Raw genomic sequence first — 26,429 nt, 5'->3', positions numbered from 1 at the left:
GGCTCAAAGAAGTGAAGGTGAAAATATAGCCCACTATTAGCGGCTAAAATAAAAGGCTAGTTCTAGCGGAAAATTTCCAGCGTGGGCAACACTGTCGTGCGGTGAACAGCGTCGCTTAAACACGAGCATCGCTGGCGTTGCATGCCTCAGTCTCTCCACGCACGCGACGAGCTGCGGATCATCGCTGCGATCGTCGATCGTCTCAAAGTGGTTCTCAAATACAAATACACTACAACTACAATATTAGCATAAAAAAAGAAGCGTATTTAATATTTTGTATTTTAACTAATCCGAAAAATTTACAAATTACAAATATTTTTTTTTTTGATTTTTTATAATTTTTTGTTTGTTTGGTCAAATATGTTGTACAAAAAGTAAAAAATAAATCATAACAAAACACGCATGTGGAAAAAAGGCGACGGCACTTGAAACGATGCCATTGCCATATATACAAATACAGATATATATACGATTATATACGAGTAGTTCTACATCGAATGTGAATGCGTTAGATTAGTGTGAGTCGCGAGTGCTATAAGTTCTCAAATATATATTTTTTTTGTTGTGGATGCACTACATCAAATAAAATTCGTAAAAAAATCAAGAGAGAGAAAAAGAGTAATAATAATAATAGAAGCCAAAAAGGAAAAGTGTCGAAACGAAATGCAAATGCAACACATTGTGAGTGCTAAATTACTGATCGATTGTTTTGAGTGTGATTGATCGATTGTTTGATTGATGCGAGCAACGAGAGCTAAAGGGATGTACGAAACAAGCAATTAAGAAATCAACGCAAACAAAAAAAAAAAAGAAACAAGAAATAACATAATCAAAATAAGATAAACGAGCGACAAATCAAGGAAAACACGACAAAAAACAACAAAAACAAAGTGAGTGATGTTCATATATAGTAGTATATATATATATAGTATATAGCATATGTATGTAGTATTTAGTAGGGTAGTCGGCAGATCATGATCATATATTACTATAGAAGCATGCATAACAGCGACTACAGACAACAGATGACAGACCGGACCGTACCGGACAGACGTCGCGATCGTGGATCGCGGTTTTGCGGATTGCGGCTTGCGGATCGTGGACCGTGGATCGTACTCATAAGCTTGCTACGGTTATGGTTATGGTTATGGTTATGCCCGGTTTCGGAAGCAGCCCGCCAGTTTGTCAGTTTGCATTTCGCGATCATCACGATGATGCTGATGATAATGACGATGCTGCTGCTCGTCTCTCTCGCTCTTTCTCTTTGACTCTCTCTCACTCTGATGTCTCATTGCCGGTCTCGCTTTAGTGTGTATGTTTTTTATTATTTTCATTTTTTTTTTTGTTGTTGTTGTTGATCACAGGCAAAAAACAGCGGGAGAAACGAGCGGAGGCATCGGCCTGAGGCTGCGGCTGCGATTGTGGCTGGGGCTGGGGCTGGGTCTGCAGCCGAAATGGAATGGAATTAAATTAAATCAAATGATAAAAAATATAAATCGAGTGTAGAAACAGTGGCAGCCCTCTGTGCCAGCAGTTAAAGCTCAGCGAGGAGGAGAACACACACAACAACAGCAACAGCAACAGCAAGAAATATACTCACACAAAAACAAAACACAAAATGCACAAAACCAAAATGAGAATTGAAATCGGAATCAGAATCACAATCACAATCAGAACCAGAATCAGAATCAGAATCACAAACTGAAACTGAATGAGAAACCCCAACAGAGTCCCCGAGCCGAACAACACAGAGCTAAACTGACTAACACAACTCGTACCAAACTGACTGGCAAACTGACAAACTGACAAGCTGATGCCATGATGGACTGACATTAGGGGGCACACACACACACATCTACATACACACAACTAATGGATATGCTCTCCCATTCCCATTTCCATTCCCATTTCGTATATTAACCGTGCACACATGCCACAAAAGAACGCTGCAGAGAACGGAAGGAAAAAAAAGGGCCAAAGGGTAAACACTGCAGCGGCGAGTCGCGAGTTGCAACTTCCAAGCGGCACTTGTTACTCCTGCTGCTGCTGTTGATGCTGTTGATGCTGCTGCAACCGGTTGCCATCCATAAATAAATAGAGAAATACATTGAACTCGCGCGTTTGCCATTACATTTGCTTACATAATGAGATTCCCCTCCATTTCGAAATGTCAAAAATCTGTCTGTCTGTCTCCTCTAGTGTAAAAATAAGTTGCTTGCCCTCGAATCTCGAATCTGCTGCCTTTCGCTCTTAACTGTAGCTGTATCTGTATCTGTATCTGTATCTGTAAAAGTATTTGTTGTTGTATACGTATAGAATATAGAAGTATCTGCTGTATTCATATGTATCTTCATCTCTTATTCTAGCTGTATCTGCATTTGTTTCTTTTAGACAGACATTAATTGTACACGTGTCTTGGCCAAAACAACAATCGCCAATCGATCGACTGCCATTTGGCATTTGTCAAAAATGTGCCAAAAAAAACACACACACACACACACACACACATATACTAACATCACACCTCTCCTTATATGTACTGTTCCGATCTGTTGTTTGTTTTGGCCAGAGATTTGCGCAGCGTTCGCCGCACTCATTTATTTTATACCCTGGACTTTTGGCTTTTACGCATTCCCATTTGCAACTTTACCCAAAAAGTTGTTTTCTTTGCACTTTTTTTTTTGATTGTCGATCAGCAGCTTCTAAAGTTTTATCTCATTTCCCCAATTTACAGGTCATCTGTTAGTCGTGCCTTCACGGCCAACGCAGTTTGACTTATTTATCTTTACTGATTCGCAATTTTTGATAAATGATTTGCAATTTCTATGGGGAATTTCTGTTTTTTATGTTTGTTTTATACAAACAAAAGCTATTCAAACAGTTGTTATATAGAGAATTGGCATTCGCGGTATTCCGCAGAAAATAAAGTAAAAAAAAACATCTGTTAAAAAAAAAACTAGAAATACATTTGCAAATAGTTGCGCGGAATTACACATATTAGCCAGTTTATAAATTCCTATTTATGTGAATACTCTATACTTAATAATTGTATAATATATAACATATGCACCATCACTTTTACTATAGAAAACAATATTTTCAGCTCATGAATTTTTGCTTAGCTTTTGCTAATTATTAAGTTGGGTTTCTTATTAATCCAATTTTTCGTTTAAATCATTATTATTGCATTTAATATTTTTGACTCTAATATTTCATTTCAATGTGTTTTGCAAGTTTCATTCAAATTCTTTGCCACAAGGCTTAAGCAGAAAAAAACTGTCAAATTGCCATATGGCGACACTTTAAAGATTACTGTGTATCTTTGTTTGATTATTGCATTATTTGTTTTATTTTTATACCAGTTACCCATAGTGTAAAAGGGTATTATAAAATATAGGGGTATTATGAAATATATGTAACAGGTAGAAGGAGGCATCTCCGATCCTATAAAGTATATATAATACATTCTTGATCAGCATCAACACCCGATACAATATAGTCATGTCCGTCTTAGAAATTTAAGAAATAGTTTTGTATGGAAAAAAACGTCTGGTCTAAGTTGCATTTACGGACAATTTGGTATATTTTGCACTCTATAGTATATCTTGAATGTAGTACTACATATATAAACATATAAATATAACATTCGGGTTATCTTTTAGTATTTTTATGGTACATCAACTTAGTATATTCTGCACTTAGTATGGTATATTTCGATCGCGTCAATATATCAATATATATATATGGTATATTTTTAGTATTTTTGCCAGTATATTAATCTGCTATATTTTAAACTCTATGGTATATTTTGAACTGAAAACTATATCAGTATACCAAATATTTATACCAAGTATTTTTATGGTACATCAATTTAGTATATTCTGCACTTTATGGTTTATTTCGATCGCATCAATATATCAATATACCAAATATATGCCATGGTATATTTTTAGTATTTTGCCAGTGTATTAATCTGCTATATTTTAAACTCTATGTTATATTTTGAACTGAAAACTATATCAGTATACCAAATATAACTTTAGGTATTTTTGGGATATATTTTAAATTGATACCGCACTGTTTTGCTTTTATTCACAATTTGTAGCAGGTATCTCAAAGTCGAGCACACTCGACTGCAGCTTTCTTACTTGTTTTTTACACTACGATTTCGCAAGCACACTTCAAGATGCACACACACACACACACACACACACTCCATACACGCAAACAGAGAAAGAGAGAGACAGAGATATTTAGACAAGCTAACTGAAAAGCTCTAAACAATTCTACTAAATTGTTGTTGAAATGCCGCTGATCAGTCAGCGTTGTTCTTGTTGCTGTTGCTGCTGTTGCTGTTGCTCATGGCGCGTTTCATTAAATCGTTGCTGTTTGCTCATGGAAACGTTTTAATGGTTTGTCGCGTTTGGAATTTACACAACAATGAGAAGAGAAACAACAACAACAGCAAACACAAAAAACAAAAGCAAAAAAAAAGCGCCAAGTAATACTAATAAACAACAAAAACAATCATAAAAAATGCTGTGAGCATTCAGTTGACATTTTAATAAATGCCACTGACGAGCGCGGTCTGTTGCTCTTTTTTTTACTTTTTTTTTGTGTTTTTCTTTTTGCTGTCGTTGCTACAAGGAGAAATTCCGCCTCCTCTCTTATTTTTTTTTTTGTTTGGTTTGCTGCTGTTTCGATGTTCTTCAAAATTGTTGTCCAAATTTAAATCCGCCCAACGAAAGAACCAAAAAAAGAATTCCAATACGAATTCTCATGGTATTTTTGCATTAAGTTTTGCGCAATTGTTTTTAAAAATACATTTCTCAACAACGACTTCGTGGCATCGAACAGATGCCCACAGTCAGCCCAAAACAACAACAAAATAAAAGCTTTCGCCTTTCCCCACTGTTGTTGTTCGAGTGTTCGAGTATTTGTGGAAATGCTCTTTGAGGAATGTGATGGATGTATGGACAGATGGACGGCTGGACGGCTGGATGAATGGTGTACTTGACCGTTTGTTTTCAAGGCTGCCACTTGCAAAATTCAATCTTATTGATTTGTCTTTATCGATGCAGCTGCTGGCAAAGATTTTACTAAGGAAAAAAGTTAAAATTTCGAATTTGCCATCTACATAATGTTTATTTAATATTCATTTATTTTTGATCGATTTCCAATCATTTTGTTCGGTATTCTACAAATAAAATGGCACCTCGAGTCATATATTCGCCAGATGTGAGCATACACGATATCTGTATATATATATAGTATATGGAATAGATAATGCAATTTCATTTGTTGCACTCTGTAATGCATTTGCATCTGAGGTCCAGTTAAGAGAGCAAAGGCAGGCCGCCACTTTGGCTGTCCGTTTCTGCGTCCGTCCGTCCGTCTGTCCGTCCGTCTGTCTGTCTGTCTGCTAGGCAGGCTCAGGCTGAGTGACCCATTTTGAGGACTGGTACGCTGTTTCAGTTTCAATTAGCAGCGAACTGAAAATGCAACATGATTTAAATTGCTGTCGCTGTCAGTTGTCAGACAAGAGCGATAACAACAACGACAGCGGCAACGACAACAACAGCAACAGCAGCAGCAACAAAGACAACGACAACGACAGCGACAAGGCGCAGCACGCCTCAGACGCACCAAAATGTATCTTATAGATACATGTTGCTGACATAATAATCTCAGCACACACACACAATGCCTCATCACTTGTTGTTGTTGTTGTTGTTGCTGTGGCTGCTGTTGCTGCCTCAATGTCTCTGCAGTTGTCGCCAGCCTAGGCCTATGCCTATCACCTCTCCTCCTCACCTTCAGATATCTATATTTGGGATATTTGGGGAGTCTTGCTAGATCAGTCAGTGCGCTAAAAATATGCTACACTTGATTTTATACTTATTCCTGTTGTCGTTGTTGTTTCTTCTTCTTGCTGTTGCTGATTATTCACTTTGAATTTGCTGGCCAAGATCAGGAGCAATTTGCAAGAGACTGCCACATCTAGAGAGAGAAAAAGAGAGAGAGAGATAGTGAGACTAGTGCCAGGTCAGGGACATTGCTAAGTAGTTAGGCTTGTTGCCAGCACCAAATAAGAACATGAAAGTGGCAAGAAATTAATATATGCAATTATGTGTATAATGTATGAAGCAAACAAAAAGATATACTAAAGTTGGAAATATTTTAGTACAAACAAGTACGAAAGCTACAGTCGAGAGTGCTCTACTGTGAGAAACCCGTTTGCCATTTTGAATAAAAGCAAAACAGCGCGGTATTATACTTAAAGTATACCAAATTAATATACGACAAAGTATTAAAAACATATATCAAAGGCTATATTCGGTATATTGATATTGATATTATATTAAAAATATTCATAATAGTACAAAATAAACCAGATTGTCAGATAATGCAACTAAGGCATCATACTAAAGATATAATTTATATATATTACTATATAATTACTTGTTATCAGAATAAAAGTATTTATTGATCATATATGTATTTAACATAATCGAAATATTTGACTTTAAAGAAAATATGATATAATTATTGGTGCATAATTATTTGATTTAATAATAATATATTTAGAATATCTTGAGTATTATAGAAATATTTTACTGTTAAAGAAAATTATATTTTTTTTTGGTTCAGCATATTTTTCCAATAATATAATGTGCTTCGAATATCTCTAGTATTATTCAAATACTTCACTATAACAAATAAAAAATCATAGCATAATCTTATCGAAAGAAAATGGTTAAGAATATGTTTATATTGGCAATTTTATTGAATTAAATTCTTGTCATAATTTGTATCTTAATATTAATATCTTTTTTACAAATATTTGTGCTTAATTTCATGTTTAATTATATCATCATTTCTAACAAAAAAATATAAATGTCTTACATTATCAGCTATCATTATAAGTGCTTGAATTTCAAGATTTGGATTCTTCGCTTCGCCACGTTAAGTGGAAGATTGTTTTTGTTTTGTGGATTTATAGAAATCGGAGATAAAGTCACGTCAAGTGGGACGCCGACAGATGTGATTTATGTTTGCTATGTTTTTGATATTTCTGCTGTTAATTGTTGCGACATGGCGGCTGATTGACCAACTGACAGAAAGGAGAAAGAATGAGAGAAAGAGAGGGAGAGCGGATGAGAGGCATGGCGCGGGGCCAATAAATAATGAAGACGACGCAAATTGGCGCATTTGTTAAGTTGGTCAAACATCAAAGCGAGGCAAATAGATACGACTTCTATCTTATAGATACATTTCTGGCCATTTGTTGAACACACATCGATAGAAAGATAGAAAGAGATAACAAAACAAACGTAGACCGGAACCACTTGACGGTATAAGTTAATCATCATTCAATTAACGTTTGAAATGCGTTTTTAATAGTCGCTGGGCGTGGCAGCCGACTGCGGATTAGGGCCAAACAAACAGATACTTGTAGTGAAGATACAATTGTAGTGAATCGATTTGAGGCGGATAGGAAGTGCCAATGCCTTTTACAGGTCAATTTCCGATATGAAATTCATTTGAAATTGAATTTGTTGAGCTGGTTGGTTCAAAAGTGCACCTAATGAGGCAATGCCCCTGATCCCATCCCCCCATCCCCCCTCCCCCGTCCCTCTCCCCAAGCAACACTTCGGTTCCACTTTGATCACTTTGCCGCGGCGATCTGCAGTCGCCTTTTCATTCAATTGATTGATTTGTTTTTGCAGCACTTTATTATCTCGATCGATCGTTGCCCCCTCTCTCTCTCTCTCTCTCTCTCTTCCTCTCTCTTTTTATCTTCATCACTCTGTCTCACTCTTTTCACTTGTTATCCACAGCATAAGCTCGCATAACTACAAAAGTATCTGCATACTCATGACCCTTTGCAAGTGAGCGCGCTTCCCTATTCCCTCTGCTTCCTCTTCTCCCTCCCTCGCCCCGCGGCCCCCCTCACTGATCAATGAGCACTGTCCACAACTTGTCGCTGGTCGCTTGTCGGTTGCTTCGGTTGCTTCGGTTCGGTTTACGGTGCCGGTGGCCAAGCGGCGAGTAATGGTTGATTTTAATTAAATATATCTTCTTCCTGTTGCTGTTTCCATTATATTCGTGTCGTTTCGTTTCGTTTTGTTTCGCTTCGTTTTATGCTTTCGTCTCAATGTTGCTGTTGTTGTTGCTGCTGTCATTGCTCGATGTGTGGTTGCTAAACCCAAAGCCCAAACCCCAAACCCCAAGCATAAGCCCGCTTAACCACCGCCCATAAAATTCGCTCTTCCCTATCCCAATTTTTGTTTTTTTTTCTATTTCGCTGCGGGTTTCATGCAGTCACTTTTCATTAGTTTCTCTGATAATGGCATAGTTTTGAAATCTATAATACATTTGCATGTGAATAATATAAACAACATTTTGATGTTAAGTCAGCTTCTATAATAATATCGATTTTAAAATTAGTTTAAAATTTAGTAATATTCAATTTAAGCACAAATCGCGAAGATGAATTTAATATATTTTCCGAATTTAATGTTTTTTTAATAAATTCATATTTTGAAAATATCATTTTATAAGTTCTTGAATTTCTATTTTTACATTTCTGTATCAACTTTGAGAAGCATTTTTTGATTTGAAATTTCTGTTGATTCATTTCAGCAATTCATTGCTGAAAATATGTCATTCGATTGCTAAATCTATTCAGTCTTGGAATTTGATTTTCCTCATTTCTAAATCTTATTGATAAGAAGTTCTTGAATTTCTATTTATATATTTTTACATATAGGAACTTTGCCATCTATTTATGTTGGCTCATTTCTTCGATTGCCATTCGATTGCTAAATGCAAAAGTCAGACTTGAGTTTGAACTCTTCAGAGTTGCGCCTTTTAACGAGGTGTGCTTGGGTTTGATTAGCTTCCCTTGGCCTTACCCAGCGAACAACGGAAGTGAAGCTATGAAGCTATAGCTCCTCTTCCTCTTCCCCCTTCACCCTCCTGCTCTCTTATGCTTACTCCATTGACTGACAGTCGCTGCATAAATAATAATTGTATGCCATTTATAATAGTTTCGTTGTTGTTGCAAAGGAATCGCGACTGCAGTCGAAGCAATGAACCGAGCAGAGTCAAGAGAGAGAGAGAGCGGATAGCGGAGAGAGAGAGAGAGTGGGAGTGCTTGAGAGGAAGAGAGAGGAGAGATTGGGGAGTGTGCGAATTGTCTAAGCACCCCGTTGACATTAAAGTTGATTGCAAACTGTACGCATTTATGATCATGCTGCTGCTGCTGCTGCTGCTGTGGCTGTTAGTTAATGATGATGATCATCGTAATGATGATGATGATGGCGTCGCATTATCATCATTATGAACATCATTGGCTGCCGGTCTGTCGGTTTATTAGTTTGCCTTTGCGCGCGTTTTTATGGGCGATAATGCATTCGCTTTTCACTCTCCCTCTCTCTCTCTCTCTCCCTCTCCCGCTCTCTCTCTCTCCCACTCGCTCTCTGGTAGCTCGTTGAGCTTGTCGCTGCCCGCTGTGCTGCCATTTTCCATTAGTTTGAAACTCTATTTCAATGAAACTGAGAAACACAAGCGCCGAGATTCCCTAGAGATTTCCATGATGAATGTGTGAAAAAACTCGAAAAGCTGCGCCTGGGAAAATGCCAAATGAAAAGCGCAAGAATTCGCAAAAAAAAAGAGTAAACTTAGTTTATATATGGACAACCTATAAATACATACATTGGTAAATATTAATTGAGTTAAATAGTCAAATAAATTTGAAACTAGTTTTCTCTTTTTTTTATTTACTTCACGAACGTTTTTTTTTAAACCTTTTATTTATTTAATGCACAGCTCTTTTTATGTATTGAATACGTTTTTTGTTCAATTCATTTGAATGAATTTTGGATTTTAGTTGCCTTGGCTGACAATCTGGTATATTTGGCACTCTATTTTGTTAGAAGTACAATATCAATATACCAAATATAGCATTTGGTATATATTCAGTATTTTTTTGGGATATTTTAAAATTAATTCTACGATTGTAGCTTTCTTACTTGTTATGTTTAAAGTTGTATTATTGTTTTAATACTTTGACATACATTTTGTATTATAGATTTCTAATTATTAAATGCATTCTTGTTTTTATGCATTTAGTTCGTTTTAAGTATATTTTACTTTATGTTTAATTCATTTATATGATTCTTTTGCTTCTTTGCAGCAGCAATGCAGCCAGGCGCAGCAGCAGCAACAACAGTAACAAGAACGAACAAAACAACGAGTAGAAGTAGCAACAACATCAGCAACAGCAACAGCAACAACTTAACATTAGCCATAATGAATAGAACAACAAGAACAACAAATTTTCACAAACGTCGTCGAAGGCGGCAGCGCAGCAGCAGCAGCAACAGCAGCACAACAGCAACCACAACGCGAGCTAGAACAAGAAGAACAACAACAGCAGAAACAACAACAACAACGTCTAGGAGATATAGTTACCCAAATCTGAGCAGAACTGGCGCCTATTTGACGCTGCTGCTTCTAACCACAACATGTTCCTTGTGCGCTTCCGCATCTGAGACGGGCGCCATCACCACCAACAGCAACAGCAACAGCAACAGCAATAGCAATAGCAACAGCAACAATAATAGCGACAACAGCAACTCAATTGTTGCCGCTTCAAGTGGAGCGACATTCATGTTGCCCGCTTCGCCTTGTGCGCCACAACATTGGTGGGATCAGCAGCATGATAGGTGCACGCCATGCACCAGCTGCCAGGGCGAGATGATTCCATTGCGTCCCTGCCAGCTGCACATCGATACCGTTTGTGGTTCCATCTACGACCTGAAACTCGATTGGGTTGTGCTCGCCAAGACGGAGCGCAACTGGAAAGAGGTGCGTCTCAATTGCAACTCTTTCTCCTCAAGCCAATATTCCGATTAATCTCTCTGTCGTCTCTTTCGCTTTTACAGCGCCGAAAGTCATCGGAGTATGAGCATTTCGATCAGGCATCGCCGCTGCAGCATTTGTCGCACGAACAGCTGCAGCAGCTGCATGAGGAGGCTGCCGCCGCTTTACCGCTCGACTGGCAGACCGCTGCCCTCTTCATAGCGGTGCTCGCCTGTCTGCTCTTCTTCTCGGTCGCCGCCTGCATTCTCATCCATCACATGCGCCAATGGCGTCGCATGGAGCGTCGTCTGGATCAAGGTGAGTTCCATACTTTATTACTAATGAATATTGAATTAAAATCACAAGATATCACAAGATTAGATATACAATTTTGTGCCAGGTCTTCAAAATAGTCACATAAATATTCTCATTTACCTGACTGACTGATTTACTATTTAAACTATCAAAGTACAGTTCAAAAAGTAAGAGCTAGGAGGCTAAAATTTGTTACACAGCATAGTTAGCGTAATTTCATTGTGTAATAAGGCTACAATAAGAGAAGCAATCCACAATAAGTTTAAATCAATATACTGACAGATTCACTAACTTTATTATCAGAGTTCAAAAAGTAAAAGCTAGGAGGCTGCAATTTTAACACAACACAGCTTAGGCAATTTCAGCGTGCAATAAGATTACAATTATAAAAGCTATCAAAGCTAAGCTTAAATAAAAATATAATGCAAATTTTGCTATACTGACAGTTTCACAAACTGTATTATAGGAAATTAAAAAGTAAGAGCTAGGCGGCTGAAATTTGTAGACAGCATAGTTAGCGACAGCATAGTTAGACTACAATAAGAAAAGCGATCAAAACTAAGTTTAAATCAAAATACTGACAGATTTACTAACATTATTATCAGAGTTCAAAAAGTAAGAGCTAGGAGGCTGCAATTTTTAATACAACACAATTTAGGCAATTTCAGCGTGCAATAAGGCTGCAATAAGAAAAGCGATCAAAACTAAGTTTAAATCAATATACTGACAGATTCACTAACTTTATTATCAGAGTTCAAAAAGTAAAAGCTGGGAGGCTGCAATTTTAATACAACACAATTTAGGCAATTGCATCGTGCAATAAAGCTGCAATTAGAAAATCGATCAAAACTAAGTTTAAATCAAAATGTAATGCAAATTTTGTTATACTGACAGTTTCACTAACTGTATTATAGGAAATTAAAAAGTAAGAGCTAGGCGGCTGAAATCTGTACACAGCAGAGTGTACAGGCTTTTTCCTAATAACCACTGCATTAAATCGAACAAAAGGTATGACGTAACTTTAAACAGAGTTTTTTCGGTTTTCATTTTATTAAGTGAAGAATCTGTACAGCAAATTTAAAGTACCTTAACATCACAGGAGTATCAAATATATAAAAATAAACCAAACCTCAACACAAATATGAGGATTACATACATATGTATCAGCGTTATTGGCACATAATTGTTTTGGCAAAGCCTTGCCGTTTAAGACGCCTTAATGGTCTCGCTGGAAGTAACTTCCTGGCCAGTAGGCTGCGGTGTCTTCTAAGTTTATCGCTATAGCGGCTTGTGTGTCTCCCAATCTGCTCTTCCACAGTATGTAGCTTCAAGTCTCTATGAAGCGTTGTGCCACGCACGAACCAGGGACAGTCTGTTATGTTTCGTAGTATCCGATTCTGCAACACCTGAATTCGTTTATAGTTGGATTTGGCTGTGATCCCCCCAGAGTACTATTTAAATTTAAGTGGACTCATTTAAAATCGTCTGAAGATGAGATTAAATAATAATTGTGTGGGTAGTTATTGACAATCGAACGAGTATCGAACTCGACCAATAAACTCTAGGAATAACATATTCAAAGACGGGCCGGAAAGAGTAAAAAAATTCATCAGCTGTCGGTGGCTGCGTTCTCACAGCGAGTAATGCGGTGGCAGTGTTGAAGTGGTTAAAGCTCCTAACTGGGGCGATAGTTTCGACTTTCACACGCCTCGACCATGGCCTCGACATGAAGGCACCTTTAACCCGTCGCCAAGCAGCTGCTGTTGTTGCTGCTGTTGCTGCTTCTTTGAATGCGTGGCACGTTGCAGCAGCGCGTTGCATTGCCAAAGGTTGCAGTATCAGTCGCTTGGTTGCTTGGCTGCTTAGCATGCCCGGCATGTTGGTGGCGTGTTATTTGATTTCTCGTAGAAAGCTGAGAGCTGAACAACCTGCAGCAAGGGGCCCTAAAACGTGGCATGCAGTGGCATGGCATTGGCCTGGACGACTCGTACATATTTATAAGGCCCGACGGACGGGCCAAGAACACGACACTTTGATGTATGGGAGCTCCGACAATCGCCAGCGGCATCTTATTGCATTTTACCCGAAAGACAGAAACTCCTTCGAGGCAAAAGACGCGCGTCCCTTTTTGCGCCAAAGTCAAAGATTTCCAATGAATGGCATCTCTCTCTCTCTCTCTCTCTCTCTCTCTCTCTCTCTCTCTGCTCATCAGCTGCATATCAATGAGGTGGCCCAACATGAGCTGCGCCTGCGCCAAAGTAGAACGAAACGTCCAAATATTTGGCGCATGTGCGTCCGTGACGTCGACTTGTCGCCTGACAATCTCGACGCGTTTTGCATACATCGCTGGATTTAGCAACAACACCAACAACAACAACACGTTGTTATTCTTATTAATATTTTTCGCAAGTTGTTATTTTTTTCATTTACGTTTGCCGTTCATGTTCAATCTGACCGCAACATGCGCTCCATAAAGCAACCGCAAGCAAAGCAGCAAAAAAGGCTCGATTCACTTGTTAGGTGGCTAAAATCAGGCAAAACTTTTATGGCATCAATACCAAAAATAAATCATCTAAATCGCTTACAACATACGCTGAATATTTTACACTTCAAATTGCGATTCAATTGGTATGAAAATCAGTTGAAATTAAGAATATCATTTAAATGCAAATTTGATTTCAAGCCACAAAAATAAATAAATCATAAATTTAGATTTTAGTTTTATTAAGTAGTTGAACTAGTACAACAATAAAGTACCATAACAACACATTTAAGGGAAAGCCTCACACTCATATCATATCATAAAGTAATGACAATTCTTCAAGCTCAAATGCTTATATACATATTTCAAATGTCCCTTGATATCCCACTTCTATTTAAACTAAATACCTCGAATAAATGCCGAAAAATTCAACGAAAACTTAACGCGACCTTGGAGAGTTTCAAACATTTTGGCAGATACTCGTATCCCAAGAATATCTTTTGAAATATCTTTTTCAAGAGGGAGATGAAGCGACATATGCTGCTGTCCTTGACAATGATACTGCTTGGATGTTTTGCTTGCTGCCAAAGCAATTGGAATCATTCCCAAGACGGCACAAAACATTAAGCATTCACATAGAGCAAGAGAGAGAGAGGGAGAGGTAGAGAGAGAGAGAGAGAGCCATATGTAGAGCCCCCTTAAATGTCATAATATAAAGCAGCATATAAGAAAGACGCAACTTAAATGAGGCATGCAACGCGGCCGCACACAACTTTCAATCTTTAGTGTCTCCATTCCCCCCTCAACACACTTTGCTTTTGACTTTTCCATCGATTGAAGTTCGCTTCTGACGGATTTATTTACACGTTTTACGATCCAGCGACTTCATAAAGTGGGCTGGCACATCACATTTTATAGAATTTTCCCCACAACGAAAAACCTTTCTAGTAGCTCCCCAAACTGTGTTTATTTATGATCGACAAACGTGCAATTTAAAGACTTGAAATATATTTCAGAAATCATTGAATTAAATGCATTTGTTGCGTTTTATGAGAATTTTTTTAAGTGCCTTAATGCTATTACAACGTGTTAAGGAAAATTACGAATTATAGTAAAAATATTTGAAAATATTTATTTAGTATTTCAATTTTAATATCTGCAAATCCAAGCAGTTAAAATATTTCAGAAATTTATTAAATTAAGCTGTTGCTTTGTAAAAGATTTTTTGAGCTCTAAATTTCAAATCATTCTTCATTAATTCAGTCAAATTATGACAATTTACTACATTAATTCTTTAGTGAAATATCTTTTATAATATTCTTATAACCAAGATTAATATATTCCAAAATATTTACTTTACATTTAAATAGTAATATCTGAGAATTCAATTCTATAGTGTTACAGTGTTACATTCTAAAGTATTATATTTTATTCTCAATTCAAGATTCCCAATCTTTTCTTTCAATCTAAAATAAAATATTCTCGAAACAAGATTTAAATATTAAAAAAAAAACTGTTTTTAATCATTAGATGCAAATTAAGCATAAAAATCTTGATTTTACTAGTATATTTTTTCAACGTAATAAACTTTTTTTAAGTTGTTATTTTTTTAAGATCGAAAAAATCTTAAATCAAGTTTTGCAATCACATTTCAAATTGGATTTTCTTCTCTCTGCTGATTTGTAAAGCATTTCTGAATACTCAATTTCATTTCAATTTCAAATCATTCTTCATTAATTACAATTTCAGTTTATTTATTCGAATATTTCAAAAACTGATTTTAATTTTCAATGAAAATAAGACAATCGAGAATGATTTATCATCGATAGCTTATGCAGTTTAAGTTTTTGCTGTCAAAAGCTTTGAGATTTCAACGGGATTCAATTGATTCTCAGCTCGTCTAATCTAATCTCTTTCTATTTTGGTTGCCCCATGTTGTTTAAGGCGCAACAGCAATAACTGAAGGCGAGGAAAAATAATAATAACAACAACATTGGTTAACAGCGTGTGTGCATTTTCCACGCGCTTTTCGCGCCTTTCCACCCACGACACAACGTTGCACAGAGGGAGGAGGAGATAGGAGGAAGAGGGAAGAGGGAAGAGAGAACTGTGTGGCTGTTGTCTGTGTGTTGAAATTTATGCGTTGCTTTGATAGGTTCCCGTGTTGTTTTCCTTGTAATCATAATTCAACGCGTGTCGACGTCGACAGCGGCGTCGACGTTGACGTTGACAGCGACAGCGACAGCGACGTTGGCAGCATTGTCGTCCCACGCAGCGATCAGTGAAAAAGTGAGAGAGAGAGAAGAGCCCCATGTCCAGTGTGAAGAATTTATGTGAAGACCCGCCAACGAAATGAAAATAGAGAAGCCAACATGAGAAATGGGACAGGCAGACAACGCCGCTGCAACAACACTTGCCTCTTGCCACTTGCCACAAACGAGGCATGGCAAGGGGAGGGGAGGAAGCGAGGTCGATCAGCAATGCGAGAGATGCGAGCTAACACAAAAAAAATCCTCGGGTCCGGAAGCAGCTCTTTTGTCCAGGTAAACGCGACACGTGCAACGGAAGAGACTCTCTCAATCAGTGTCTCGCTGTAAGCGTGTGTGTGAGTGTGTGTGTGTCTGCTGTGGCATGCAACGTGTCTAGCTCAAGGACAAGCGGATGTTTGCAGACCGCAGCGTTTGGAATCACTTCCGTGGGCATGTAATGAAATTCCGAAATCATGTCACACAACCCAACGAAATGCAATAAAACAAACGAAGGAACGAACGAAGGGCAGGAAGTGGCAAGCAGCGACGGCGACGGCGACTGCGAGTGCGAGTGCTGTGGTGCCACAAAGTGTTGATGATGCAGCGTTTTATGTAACAGTTTCCCAACCAAAGAAACTAGATCACAACCCCGTGATGAAAAGCGGAAAAACAGTGTCAACTCTTATGGAAAATCGAGCAGCAATTGCTGCTGCTTGGTTACGGGGGCATGCCACATGCCACACGCCACACGCCACACGCTGTAGCATGTACGACACATGGCTTCCGCCACCGTCTATAAATAGTTGGCGAATTCGATTTTCGATTTTTCAACCCATAGTTGATGATTAAATATTGGACCAGCTGCTGCTGTTGCTGCTGATGTTGTACAGGAAGTTGTTGCTGCTACACACACACACACACACATAGGCAGTGAAAAGGTGTGACTGGGGCGTATTCAAGCGCTCAATTGACAATTGCCCCATCTGCAGCGCATTTCCCTTTTGCCTTGCGCATTTTCCTCTGTTTGGCACGCGCTTATGGCTTTCTTCAACTTGGAAATATGCGTGTTGCAGGCAACTGCGATAAATTTGCCTCGTCGTCGTGGCAGCTAAGCAAATGCAACAGATCTGCGCCACTCGCAGAAATGTTACAAAGGGGATCTCTTCCCTCTCTGCCAGCCTTTTTACGGCTTCTCCAAAAATAGCAGCTGCATAAGTTTCGCCTGCTTTTATTTAGCAACGAGTGATGTGAGGATGCGAAGGTGGAGACGGAGACGGACTCGGAGGCAGAGAAGGAGGTGACCAAGAGTTGTGCGGGGAAGCCCCCGTCGCGTGGCATTGCAAACAAACTTGCAATTTCGCGTATATTTAATGTGGCACATGCCCCAAACTGCCAAGAAAGAAAAAAAAAAGAAATATAACAAGAAGGGTAGACACACAGAGACACAGCGAGTGCCACAAACAGTGGACGGAGGAAGAGATGTGGCAAGGCAACTTAACCAGAAGCAACCGACAGATAAAGCATGCAAATAACGCTAAACTTCACTTTAAGTCCAGATATAGAAGAAAGCCAGAAAACTAAAAAGAAAAGAGTTGCAGATAGAGAAAATAAAATGTATTGAAAAGAAGTCGAAAGTTTATCGGGGCTCCAGGTTTGTGAAAAGTAATAACAAAATAGTAAAAGCAATATAGAAATTTTCAAAAAATATATATATTATATTTAATAATATATTCACAATGTAAACTCTCTGCATTCAATATAACCAAATCCTTGAAAGAAATTGAATTATTAAGTCAACTTTGAGAAAAGCTTAACAATTTTTTTATTTTTCCTTAGAGGCATTTTTATACCCTCTAATGGTTTTATAACTTTTTGCCTACAGGAAATGTAGAAAATGTAGCAGAAGGAGGCATCTCCGACACTATAAAGATTATATATATTTTTGATCAGATAAAAATTGTAGAAGAAATTGTAGAATCGCCTACTGCAATCGGATCTCAGTTGTTTTGGCTGACAATCTGGTATATTTTGCCCTGCTGTACTATGTCAATATACCAAATCAGTATATTATAGTATATTTATGGTATATTTTCGGTATTTTTGTTACCCTTTAAATGGGTAACGGGTATCTCATAGCTCGTTGAAAAATAGCTTTTATAAGTATAGCCAAATTTCGAGAAATGTAAGAGCATCTTAAGCACTCAACCTTCATGTAGAAAATACAAACAAACCCTCAAAAGAAATTGCATACTTAGTCAGCTATGTTATTAGAAAAGAGATGCAAAGAGTTCGGAAAGTGCGTTGTAGATATTTTATCTGTAGCTGTTACTTTCTGCTAATTTATCTGCGTTGCTTCATCTTCTGTATCTTGGACTTACTTTTCATGTATCGATTAAGATCAAATGAATGCAAAATGCACTAAAATGTTATTACATCGAGTAAAGGAAAGTGAATGGGTTTTCTCTTTTCTTTTCATTTTCTTTATATGATCGCATGGGAATCTTTCCACACAATTGCGTTTCGTTTTAGAGATCACTTGAAGCACATGATCTGTTAAAATTGTTTCAGCCTTGCGGTAGATACATTCCCCGCCCCACCCCCCTTTCTCTACCCTCCACTTCCATTCCGTTGAGCTCCATTTGTGTGTTGAATCTTTGTGCTGCTTTCAGTATTTTTGCTGTTTTCACTAATCAGTTTGCTAGAATCTTCTTGGCATACGATTTCCATGGAAAAATTTCCAAACTGTTCCAAACAAACATACGTACATACATCTATACAAAGGCACCTTTGTGTGCGTGTGTGTGTGTGTATGTGTGTATAGAGAAAGAGTCTCATCCACATGTACTTAGATTTTCATCTTTGGGCGCATTGAACATTTTGAAACTAATTGAACTGCGCAAATTTCGAAAATTGTGTTTTGTTTTTCCCATAATCGCCCCTTCTCCCCTTCTCCCCGTTCTCCATCGTTTTTCTTCTGCTTTTTCTCACAAATTTGTACAACGTAGCTGCTGCCATCATTTTTGTTGTTGTTGTGTGAAAATTCGCTGGGATTGTTTATAATAAAAAGCAAAGAACCGATCGCAACCGTCGCGTCTGTTGGGCAATGGAACTTAATTTTCATTTTGATTTTTTTCCTTCGTTTTTCTTGACGTGTTTTTCTCTCTCTCTCTCTCTCTCTCTCTCGCGCTTTTTGTTGACTTCAGTTTAAAAATAAATGATAAATTATCTACTGGCTGCTGTTTGCTGTCTAGTGTCTGCCACGCCCAGCCAGCGTTAACGCCCACTCGAGCATGTTTACAAGTCGGAAATGCGCTCCTCCGCCCCCGATCCCGATCCCGACCCCAAAACCAATCCCCAACTGACCCCCTTTCGATTTCCTGTGCCAATCTGACAGCGCAAATAAAAAGAAAACAAAACAAAACAAAGCAAAATGTATAAAAATATAATAAATATTTTTCGCCGCGTTATAGACGTGTTTATGAAGGCCATAACATTATTTTATGTACTATGTGGCAAATATATAGTACTATAGTACTTGCAGTTCACTCGATATCGCATTTGAATCGAAATGGGAATCTATTTTCATACGTTTTTACCTTGCATTACATTGATTGATAATGTTTTTTTAATGGCCAAACTGATTTAATGTCTCATCTGCTGCAAAACTATTTGAATTCAATTATTTCCGTGCCGTTATAAATACCATAAATCGCCGTTCGAATTGAATTTACGATCTTCTCTATTGAAGAGATATAAAATGATCGCTGTTTGTGCACTGAATATTAACTTTCATTTTTTTACTACATTTTATTTTACGAGTTTTGTAATTTATTGTGGGAATAAAAATGTTGTATTATTTTGCTAGAAATTTTTCAAAAATTTAATATTGTAAAAGTAGTTTAAAAAAACGTTTATTTGATTGCTTAATCAACTATTATAAATAGTTTAACTACTATTCTGAGCGAAACTTAATCATTGAATAAACAATTCTAGTCTGAATTTAAAGATTGTTGGATTGATTAAAAGCATATTCTGAGAACAATTAATTCTATCGCCATATTCCCATTCTAAGAAGAATTTAATTTGACTCAGCTATCAGCAAATGATTTAATGTAGCTATTTATTCTAAGTAGCTTCGCTTCACAATTTGCTGTAATTTGTACTATATGTTGTATTTTGAGTTTAGTACTAAACCAATATACCTTGCGGTTTATAAATTCAGTATATTGGAAAGTCTCAGCCATCATCCAGTTATTGGTCTTTAGTATAGGAAAATTATTCGAAAACAATTTCCATATGTTCTTAAGTATTTTAGTATTATATTTCATATTCACTTTACACATTTGAAATTGACACTTTTCTTGTTATTCTCTTTCATTACATATATTATTCTTAAAACATCGATTAATTGATTGAGTAATAGAGCATTCTTAGAACAAGTTAATCTACATTTTAGTGATTCACTATTCATTTTTTACTCATTTGAAAACAATTTCCATATGTTCTTAAGTATTTTAGTATTTCATTTCGATTTCATACATTTTTGATTGACAATTTGCTCATTGTTTTCTTCCATTAAAAGTATTAGTTTTGAAACAACGATTAAAAGTTTGATTAAAAGAATATTCTTAGAACAAGTTAATCTACATATCACAAGTCTCAGTCACCAAATAGTGATTCACTTTTCAGTTTCAGTTTATATTCATTCGAAAACAGTTTCCATATGTTCTTAAGTACTTTTCTGACATTTTTTGGCATTTTTAATTGAAAATTTTCTTGTTGTTTTGCTTACAGATGTGGAAGAGTTGTCCACGAAGCTGATGGCCAAGCTGGCGGAGGTGCAGAGCCTGGACGGTGGCACCTTCTTCATAGGCAATGCGGATGCGCTTCGTGGTCTGCCCGCCTCGGCAGTGACGGCGGCGTCGGCTGCGGCGTCGGCAGCGCAGTCGGGCATCTTTCAGCCACAACATGTGCTGTTGCCTGGTAAGTGTGTCAAAGGTCAAGCCACTTGAGATCGAACAAACGAACGATCGATCGATTGGTCATACTTCTTGCTACGTGTCGCTGCGGGGGTGGGGCAAGCAAATGTTGCACAGCGTCATCGCTGCGGGATAACGAAAGAAAGATTTCTTTCTTTCTCTTTCTCTTTGTGCGATGTCGTTGCTTTAGCATTGTACGTTATTGTTTTTCTTTTTACTGCTGCTGCTGCTGTTTTTTTTTATGGTATTTGGCCAAGGCGTTTGCTAATTTGCATTTAAATTGACCATTGAGCCCGTGGGCGGCGGCCTCTTGGCGGCGACAATAGCCGTTTAATGGGCCCATATTCAACATTGAACATTCAGCATTCAGAAGCCAACAGCAAACATATTGAAGATTCAACAACGAACAGCAAACAGTGAACATCCAAAAGGCATCGCAATGCGATCGCAATTGATTCCATGGCAAATGCAAATGAGAACGCGAACGTTCAGAATTTTAAATATTATGTGGGGCCTACGACTGTCACTCCGTTTTGACAGCGTCGCTTGTGGCCTGCAGCTTAAAGTACACAAAAAGCATAACTCACCTTCCTCTCTCTCTCTCTTCTCTCTTCTCTCTCCTACGTTATAGTGAAGAAGCATGCCAAGCATCAGGAGCGTCGCATACTGAAGACTTTGCAGCCGGGCAACGTTTACATCGAGGAGAACAACGCTGTTGGCATTGGGTTGATGCCAAACTTCAAGGGCTGAGGGATCTGTTTCGTTTTGCGTAAACTACTTAACTGCGAGTAGAGATGGAGAAGCACACACACACACACACCCACACACTCAAACACGCACACAACAAACATTTGTACAAAGAAGCTGCAACTAGAAAAGCAACTGGAGAGCAAATCTGAGGATCAAACACTCAATACGACGACGATTATCGACTACACACATACACACACACACACATACATATATGCATATAAATGTTTCGTCTAATAATTAAATATAATTTAAATGTTATGTTGACTTGTTTGTAAATGCAAAATGCAAAGCAATTAATATAAATTGCGTTGCTCTTCGATTGTGGCAATTCAATTCACATTTGCCACGCAAATTGTTTTTTGTTTGCCACATTGATCGCAACACTTTTTTTAATTCTAATTCTAAATACGAAATTGGCAGATCGTTTTTTGTATATACTTACTTATAAAGAAACGAAGATAAGTGATTTTTTTTTGTTTTTTTTTTTAATGTGTGTGAAGAAAGTGAAAGGGAGAGTTGCATGAATGGGCATTATAATAATAATAATAAAACTAAAAATTTGGAGAATCCCCAAAATATGATTAACAAATTTCTACTTAATGTAAATATTAAGGCGAGCGACGAACGACGAAGATGAAGAGAGGATGAAGATGAAGAAGAGAAGTGGCACCAAGTGGAACCAGGCAATATCGGCAGCATATCAGCAAACTATATCGTTATTATATAGTCGGGCGGGCATATTGTATATCAGAAGAAAAAAAAAACACTCACACACACACATATATAAAAATCGTTTCATCGAGAAAAAATAAAGAAAACTAAATGAAAAAAAAACACATACCATACACACCCAAAATGCACATATACGATTAAAAACACTATATAACAATTAAAGAAGAAAAATGTATCTAACGATACCCAATATTAAGAGTACTCTATAAATATTTTAATTAATTATTTAACGATCGCTTCGTTTACGCATAATTTTTTTTAATTATTTGTAATTATTAACTATTTCTTCTTGGCGCGAAAAGCAATTGCGAAAAATATTCAATATGCTACAAAATATTAAATATTTCACAAACAGAAAACAGTAATAATAATAATAATAATAATAACAACTGCAATTGAATCGCAAGCGAATTAATAAACATTAACAAAAACAAATAACGACAATGTATAGAGAAATAGAGAGAAAGAGAGAGAGAGAGAGAGAACGAGAAAATCGAAATAAAAATGTAAAATGTTCAGTTCAAGAAATGAATGAAAGAAAGAGAACAAAAAAAGAGTAAAATGTTTATGTTTTAAGTGCTATAAGTGTGCAACAATAAAAAGTTTTATGAATTAATTCACTTGTTTCAACTTAATTTCAAATCTCAATTGTTTTTCTTTCCTTTTCTGCTTTTTGTGTATATTAATTCTATTTTTCCTTGCAGCATATACAATGTGTGAATTGAAGGCTTTCAATTGATTTCCTGCCCGGGAGAGAAATAGATGTGGGGAAGGGAAAAGGGTAAGGGGATGAGGAATCGACCCTGAACACTGGCAATTGAGTCTGCCGCGATGAAATATAGTTCAATTTATACTCGCTACCCATAGGGTAGAAGGGTATCAAAACTTTGCATCTCCGACCCTATTAAAAACTGGAGAAATGTCGACCTACTTCGGGTCTTACTTGCGTTGTTTAATAATCTTATATATTTTGTATGTTTAATTTTAAAATATACCAAATACTAAGAGTAAAATTACTAAGAGTATACCAAGTGATATACATACATATATGGTTTAAATATGGTTATATATCAATATACCAAATATAGCATTTGGTATATTTTCAGAATTCAGTATATTTTCAAATATAATACCACATTGTTTTGTCATTAATGATTTTAAAATATACCAAAGCAATAACAAATATAGCATTTGGTATATTTTCAGAACTCAGTATATTTTCAAAAATAATACCGCACTGTTTTGCTATTAATGATTTTAAAATATACCAAATCAATATACCGCAAAAATACTAAGAATATAACTAGTGACATATATATGTTTTGAATATAGTTATATATAAATATACCAAATAAAGCATTTGGTATATTTTCAAATATAATACCGCACTGTTTTGTTATTAATTATTTTAAAATATACCAAATCAATATACCGCAAAAATACTAAAAATATACCTACTGACATATATAAGTTTTGAATATAGTTATTTATAAATATACCAAATATAGCATTTGGTATATTTTAAGAATTCAGTATATTTTCAAATATAATACCGCACTGTTTTGCTATTAATGATATTGAAATATACCAAATATACCGCAAAAATACTAAGAATATACCTACTGACATATATATGTTTTGAATATAGTTATATATCAATATACCAAATAGAGCATTTGGTATATTTTCAGAATTCAGTATATTTTCAAATATAATACCGCATTGTTTTGTTATTAATGATTTTAAAATATACCAAATCAATATACCGTAAAAATACTAAAAATATACCTACTGACATATATATGTTTTGAATACAGTTATATATAAATATACCAAATATAGCATTTGGTATATTTTCAGAATTCAGTATATTTTCAAAAATAATACCTCACTGTTCTATTTTTAATGAAAATGGGTATCTCACAGTTGAGCACACTCAACTGTAGCTTTCTTACTTGTTATTACATATTATCTCTTCATGGCGATCGAAACGCGAAATGTGTCGAATGTGTTAGATATTATTATTAAACAATTTATGATCAGCCAAAAGCTGATGATTGACCTCTGACGGCAAATGCCATAAACTCTGAGACGATACACGAGGATGATCTCAATCAAATAGGAGCCGACGAACTGTGGTAAACAAGCTTTCATTAACATATTAAATCAACAGATGTTGGCCTATTATGATCCACCAGATTCCACTCAACTTGACTTCCTGCTAAAGATGCCTTGTTAAAAGATGTGCTCTAATTTCCATGCAAGTTTTGAATGAAGTTTTTAAAAACTGAATTCAACAATAATTGAAAGTTCCTAGCGATAATATACCTTTAAATGAAAACCTAACTTTATGCAAAAATTCAATCAATATACAAATTTTTTATATGCTTTGACCTCTCTGATGACTGAAGTTAGATAAGAACTCCTAGTGGCATAATGCCTTTACAATAACTTCAAGTAAATTATGTGGATTAATTACAATTGCTTAGAAGCAATTTTTCTGCAGCAGCAATTAATTGCAATCACACACATACACACACTTACACATGCAACTGCAAGCTGGGAAATCTTTGTGAACCTCTCCTGCCCGAACACGCCCACTTTGCATCACCGCCCACTCTAATGTCTTGGTCCGCCGCCCACACACCCAATATGAAAGGCATACCTACAAATTTTTGTCTATCAATTTTTTACACTTTCCAATTTACCGCAGCTTACTTTAGCAACGTGTTGAAATTCTGCTGAACTGTTGAGTAACCGTTGGCTAAATGCACTCTAAGCAAGCTTGGAATTTTTCATGAAGCTCTGCTACGTGACCATGCCCACTTAGTCAATCCGCCTTCACTAATTTGTCGGTCCGCCGCCTAGTCAGACATACTCACTCAATATCATCGACATACTTACAAATTTTTGGCATCGACTTTTTTAGTCACATACATAAATCAACTACGAGCAGCTTCCTTAGTCAGTGCATTGCAATGTCTTTGAGTTCTGCACAACTGTTAAGCAACTGTTGAGTAAAAGTACCTTAAGTAAACTAGGCAAGCCTCTTCTGATTGACCACGCCCACTTAACTCATCCGCCTCCACTAATATCTCGGTCCGCCGCCTAGTCAAACACACACACATGCATTTGCCCGACATAAACTGAAATTTTTGGCATGCCATTTTCAGACTCGATCGTTTACCAGGCAACATGTTGAGGTTGTGCTCAACGGTTGCGCAGCTGTTGAATGGAATCACATACATATATACATGTGTATATGTGCAAATATAAGCATGTAAAGCTCTTCTTCATGACCACGCTTCAATTTTTGTACGCATCGATTGTCAACTCATTAATTTCTTCTGTTGATGTTTTACTTTTCTAAGTATTTAATATGTATTACTTGTATTAAATTGCCTTGCTAAATTACAATTATTATTGTTATTATTATTATTTTATGAAAATAAGAAATACAATTTCGTATCATTCAATCAGATAAGCCAAAGCGCCTAAGGCCTTCATACTATAAATGACAATTAAAATCAGATCATTCGGAGAAAGCATTTGTATTGCATAGCAGTTAGTGTTATAAAAATTATAGTACTCATTAATATACTTCTGAATTGTATTTAATATAGTTGCAATTTTTGTTGCCAGCAATGTGATCGAGCTACTTGACAATCAATCACGTTTGGCACCACAAAGTCTGTCAGCAACTCAAGCTGTTGCCAATCTGCATCTCAGTATCTTTCTTGCGCAGCTGTATCTAATAAGTTGCAAAATGCAAATGTTGCATACGAATATGTTTTCAACTAAGTGTGTGTGTGTGCGTGTGTGTGTGGGGGTAGGAGTGGGAACGGACACGGCAGGAAACGTCTTTCAATGGAAATGAAAACGAAAATGGAAATGGGCAGAGCCCATGATCACGACACTGTAGAGTCGATAGTCTAGCCTAGAGTCTAGAGTCTAGAGCGTTGAGTTCCCCCCTCGACAATGTTGCGCTGTTGGGTGCATTTAATAAATTTGCATTTTGGACATTTGCATTGCACATTTTCGCATTTGCAT

The 26,429-nt window shown here is 36.8% G+C and overlaps 1 protein-coding gene across 2 annotated transcripts; it reads left to right on the top strand.

The window, feature by feature from the left end:
* Positions 1-149: 149 nt before the first annotated feature.
* On the top strand, positions 150-22,980 carry LOC132796275 (tumor necrosis factor receptor superfamily member wengen). 2 transcript variants are annotated; one of them, XM_060807383.1, is made up of 5 exons: positions 150-890; positions 10,205-10,875; positions 10,953-11,187; positions 20,710-20,898; positions 21,526-22,980. In XM_060807383.1, the coding sequence occupies exons 2-5, from the start codon at positions 10,207-10,209 to the stop codon at positions 21,642-21,644; spliced, it is 1,212 nt and encodes a 403-aa protein (XP_060663366.1). In that variant the 5' UTR covers positions 150-890; positions 10,205-10,206; the 3' UTR covers positions 21,645-22,980. The 2 variants fall into 2 exon arrangements, with proteins under 2 accessions (XP_060663366.1, XP_060663365.1); XM_060807382.1 differs by having other exon boundaries at positions 10,202-10,875.
* The last annotated feature ends 3,449 nt before the right edge of the window (positions 22,981-26,429 follow it).

Source organism: Drosophila nasuta, chromosome X (genome assembly GCF_023558535.2).
Source record: "Drosophila nasuta strain 15112-1781.00 chromosome X, ASM2355853v1, whole genome shotgun sequence".
Lineage (NCBI taxonomy): Eukaryota > Metazoa > Arthropoda > Insecta > Diptera > Drosophilidae > Drosophila > Drosophila nasuta.
The sequence above is the reverse complement of the archived record's forward strand: the minus strand, read 5'-3'. Positions and strand labels throughout refer to the sequence as shown.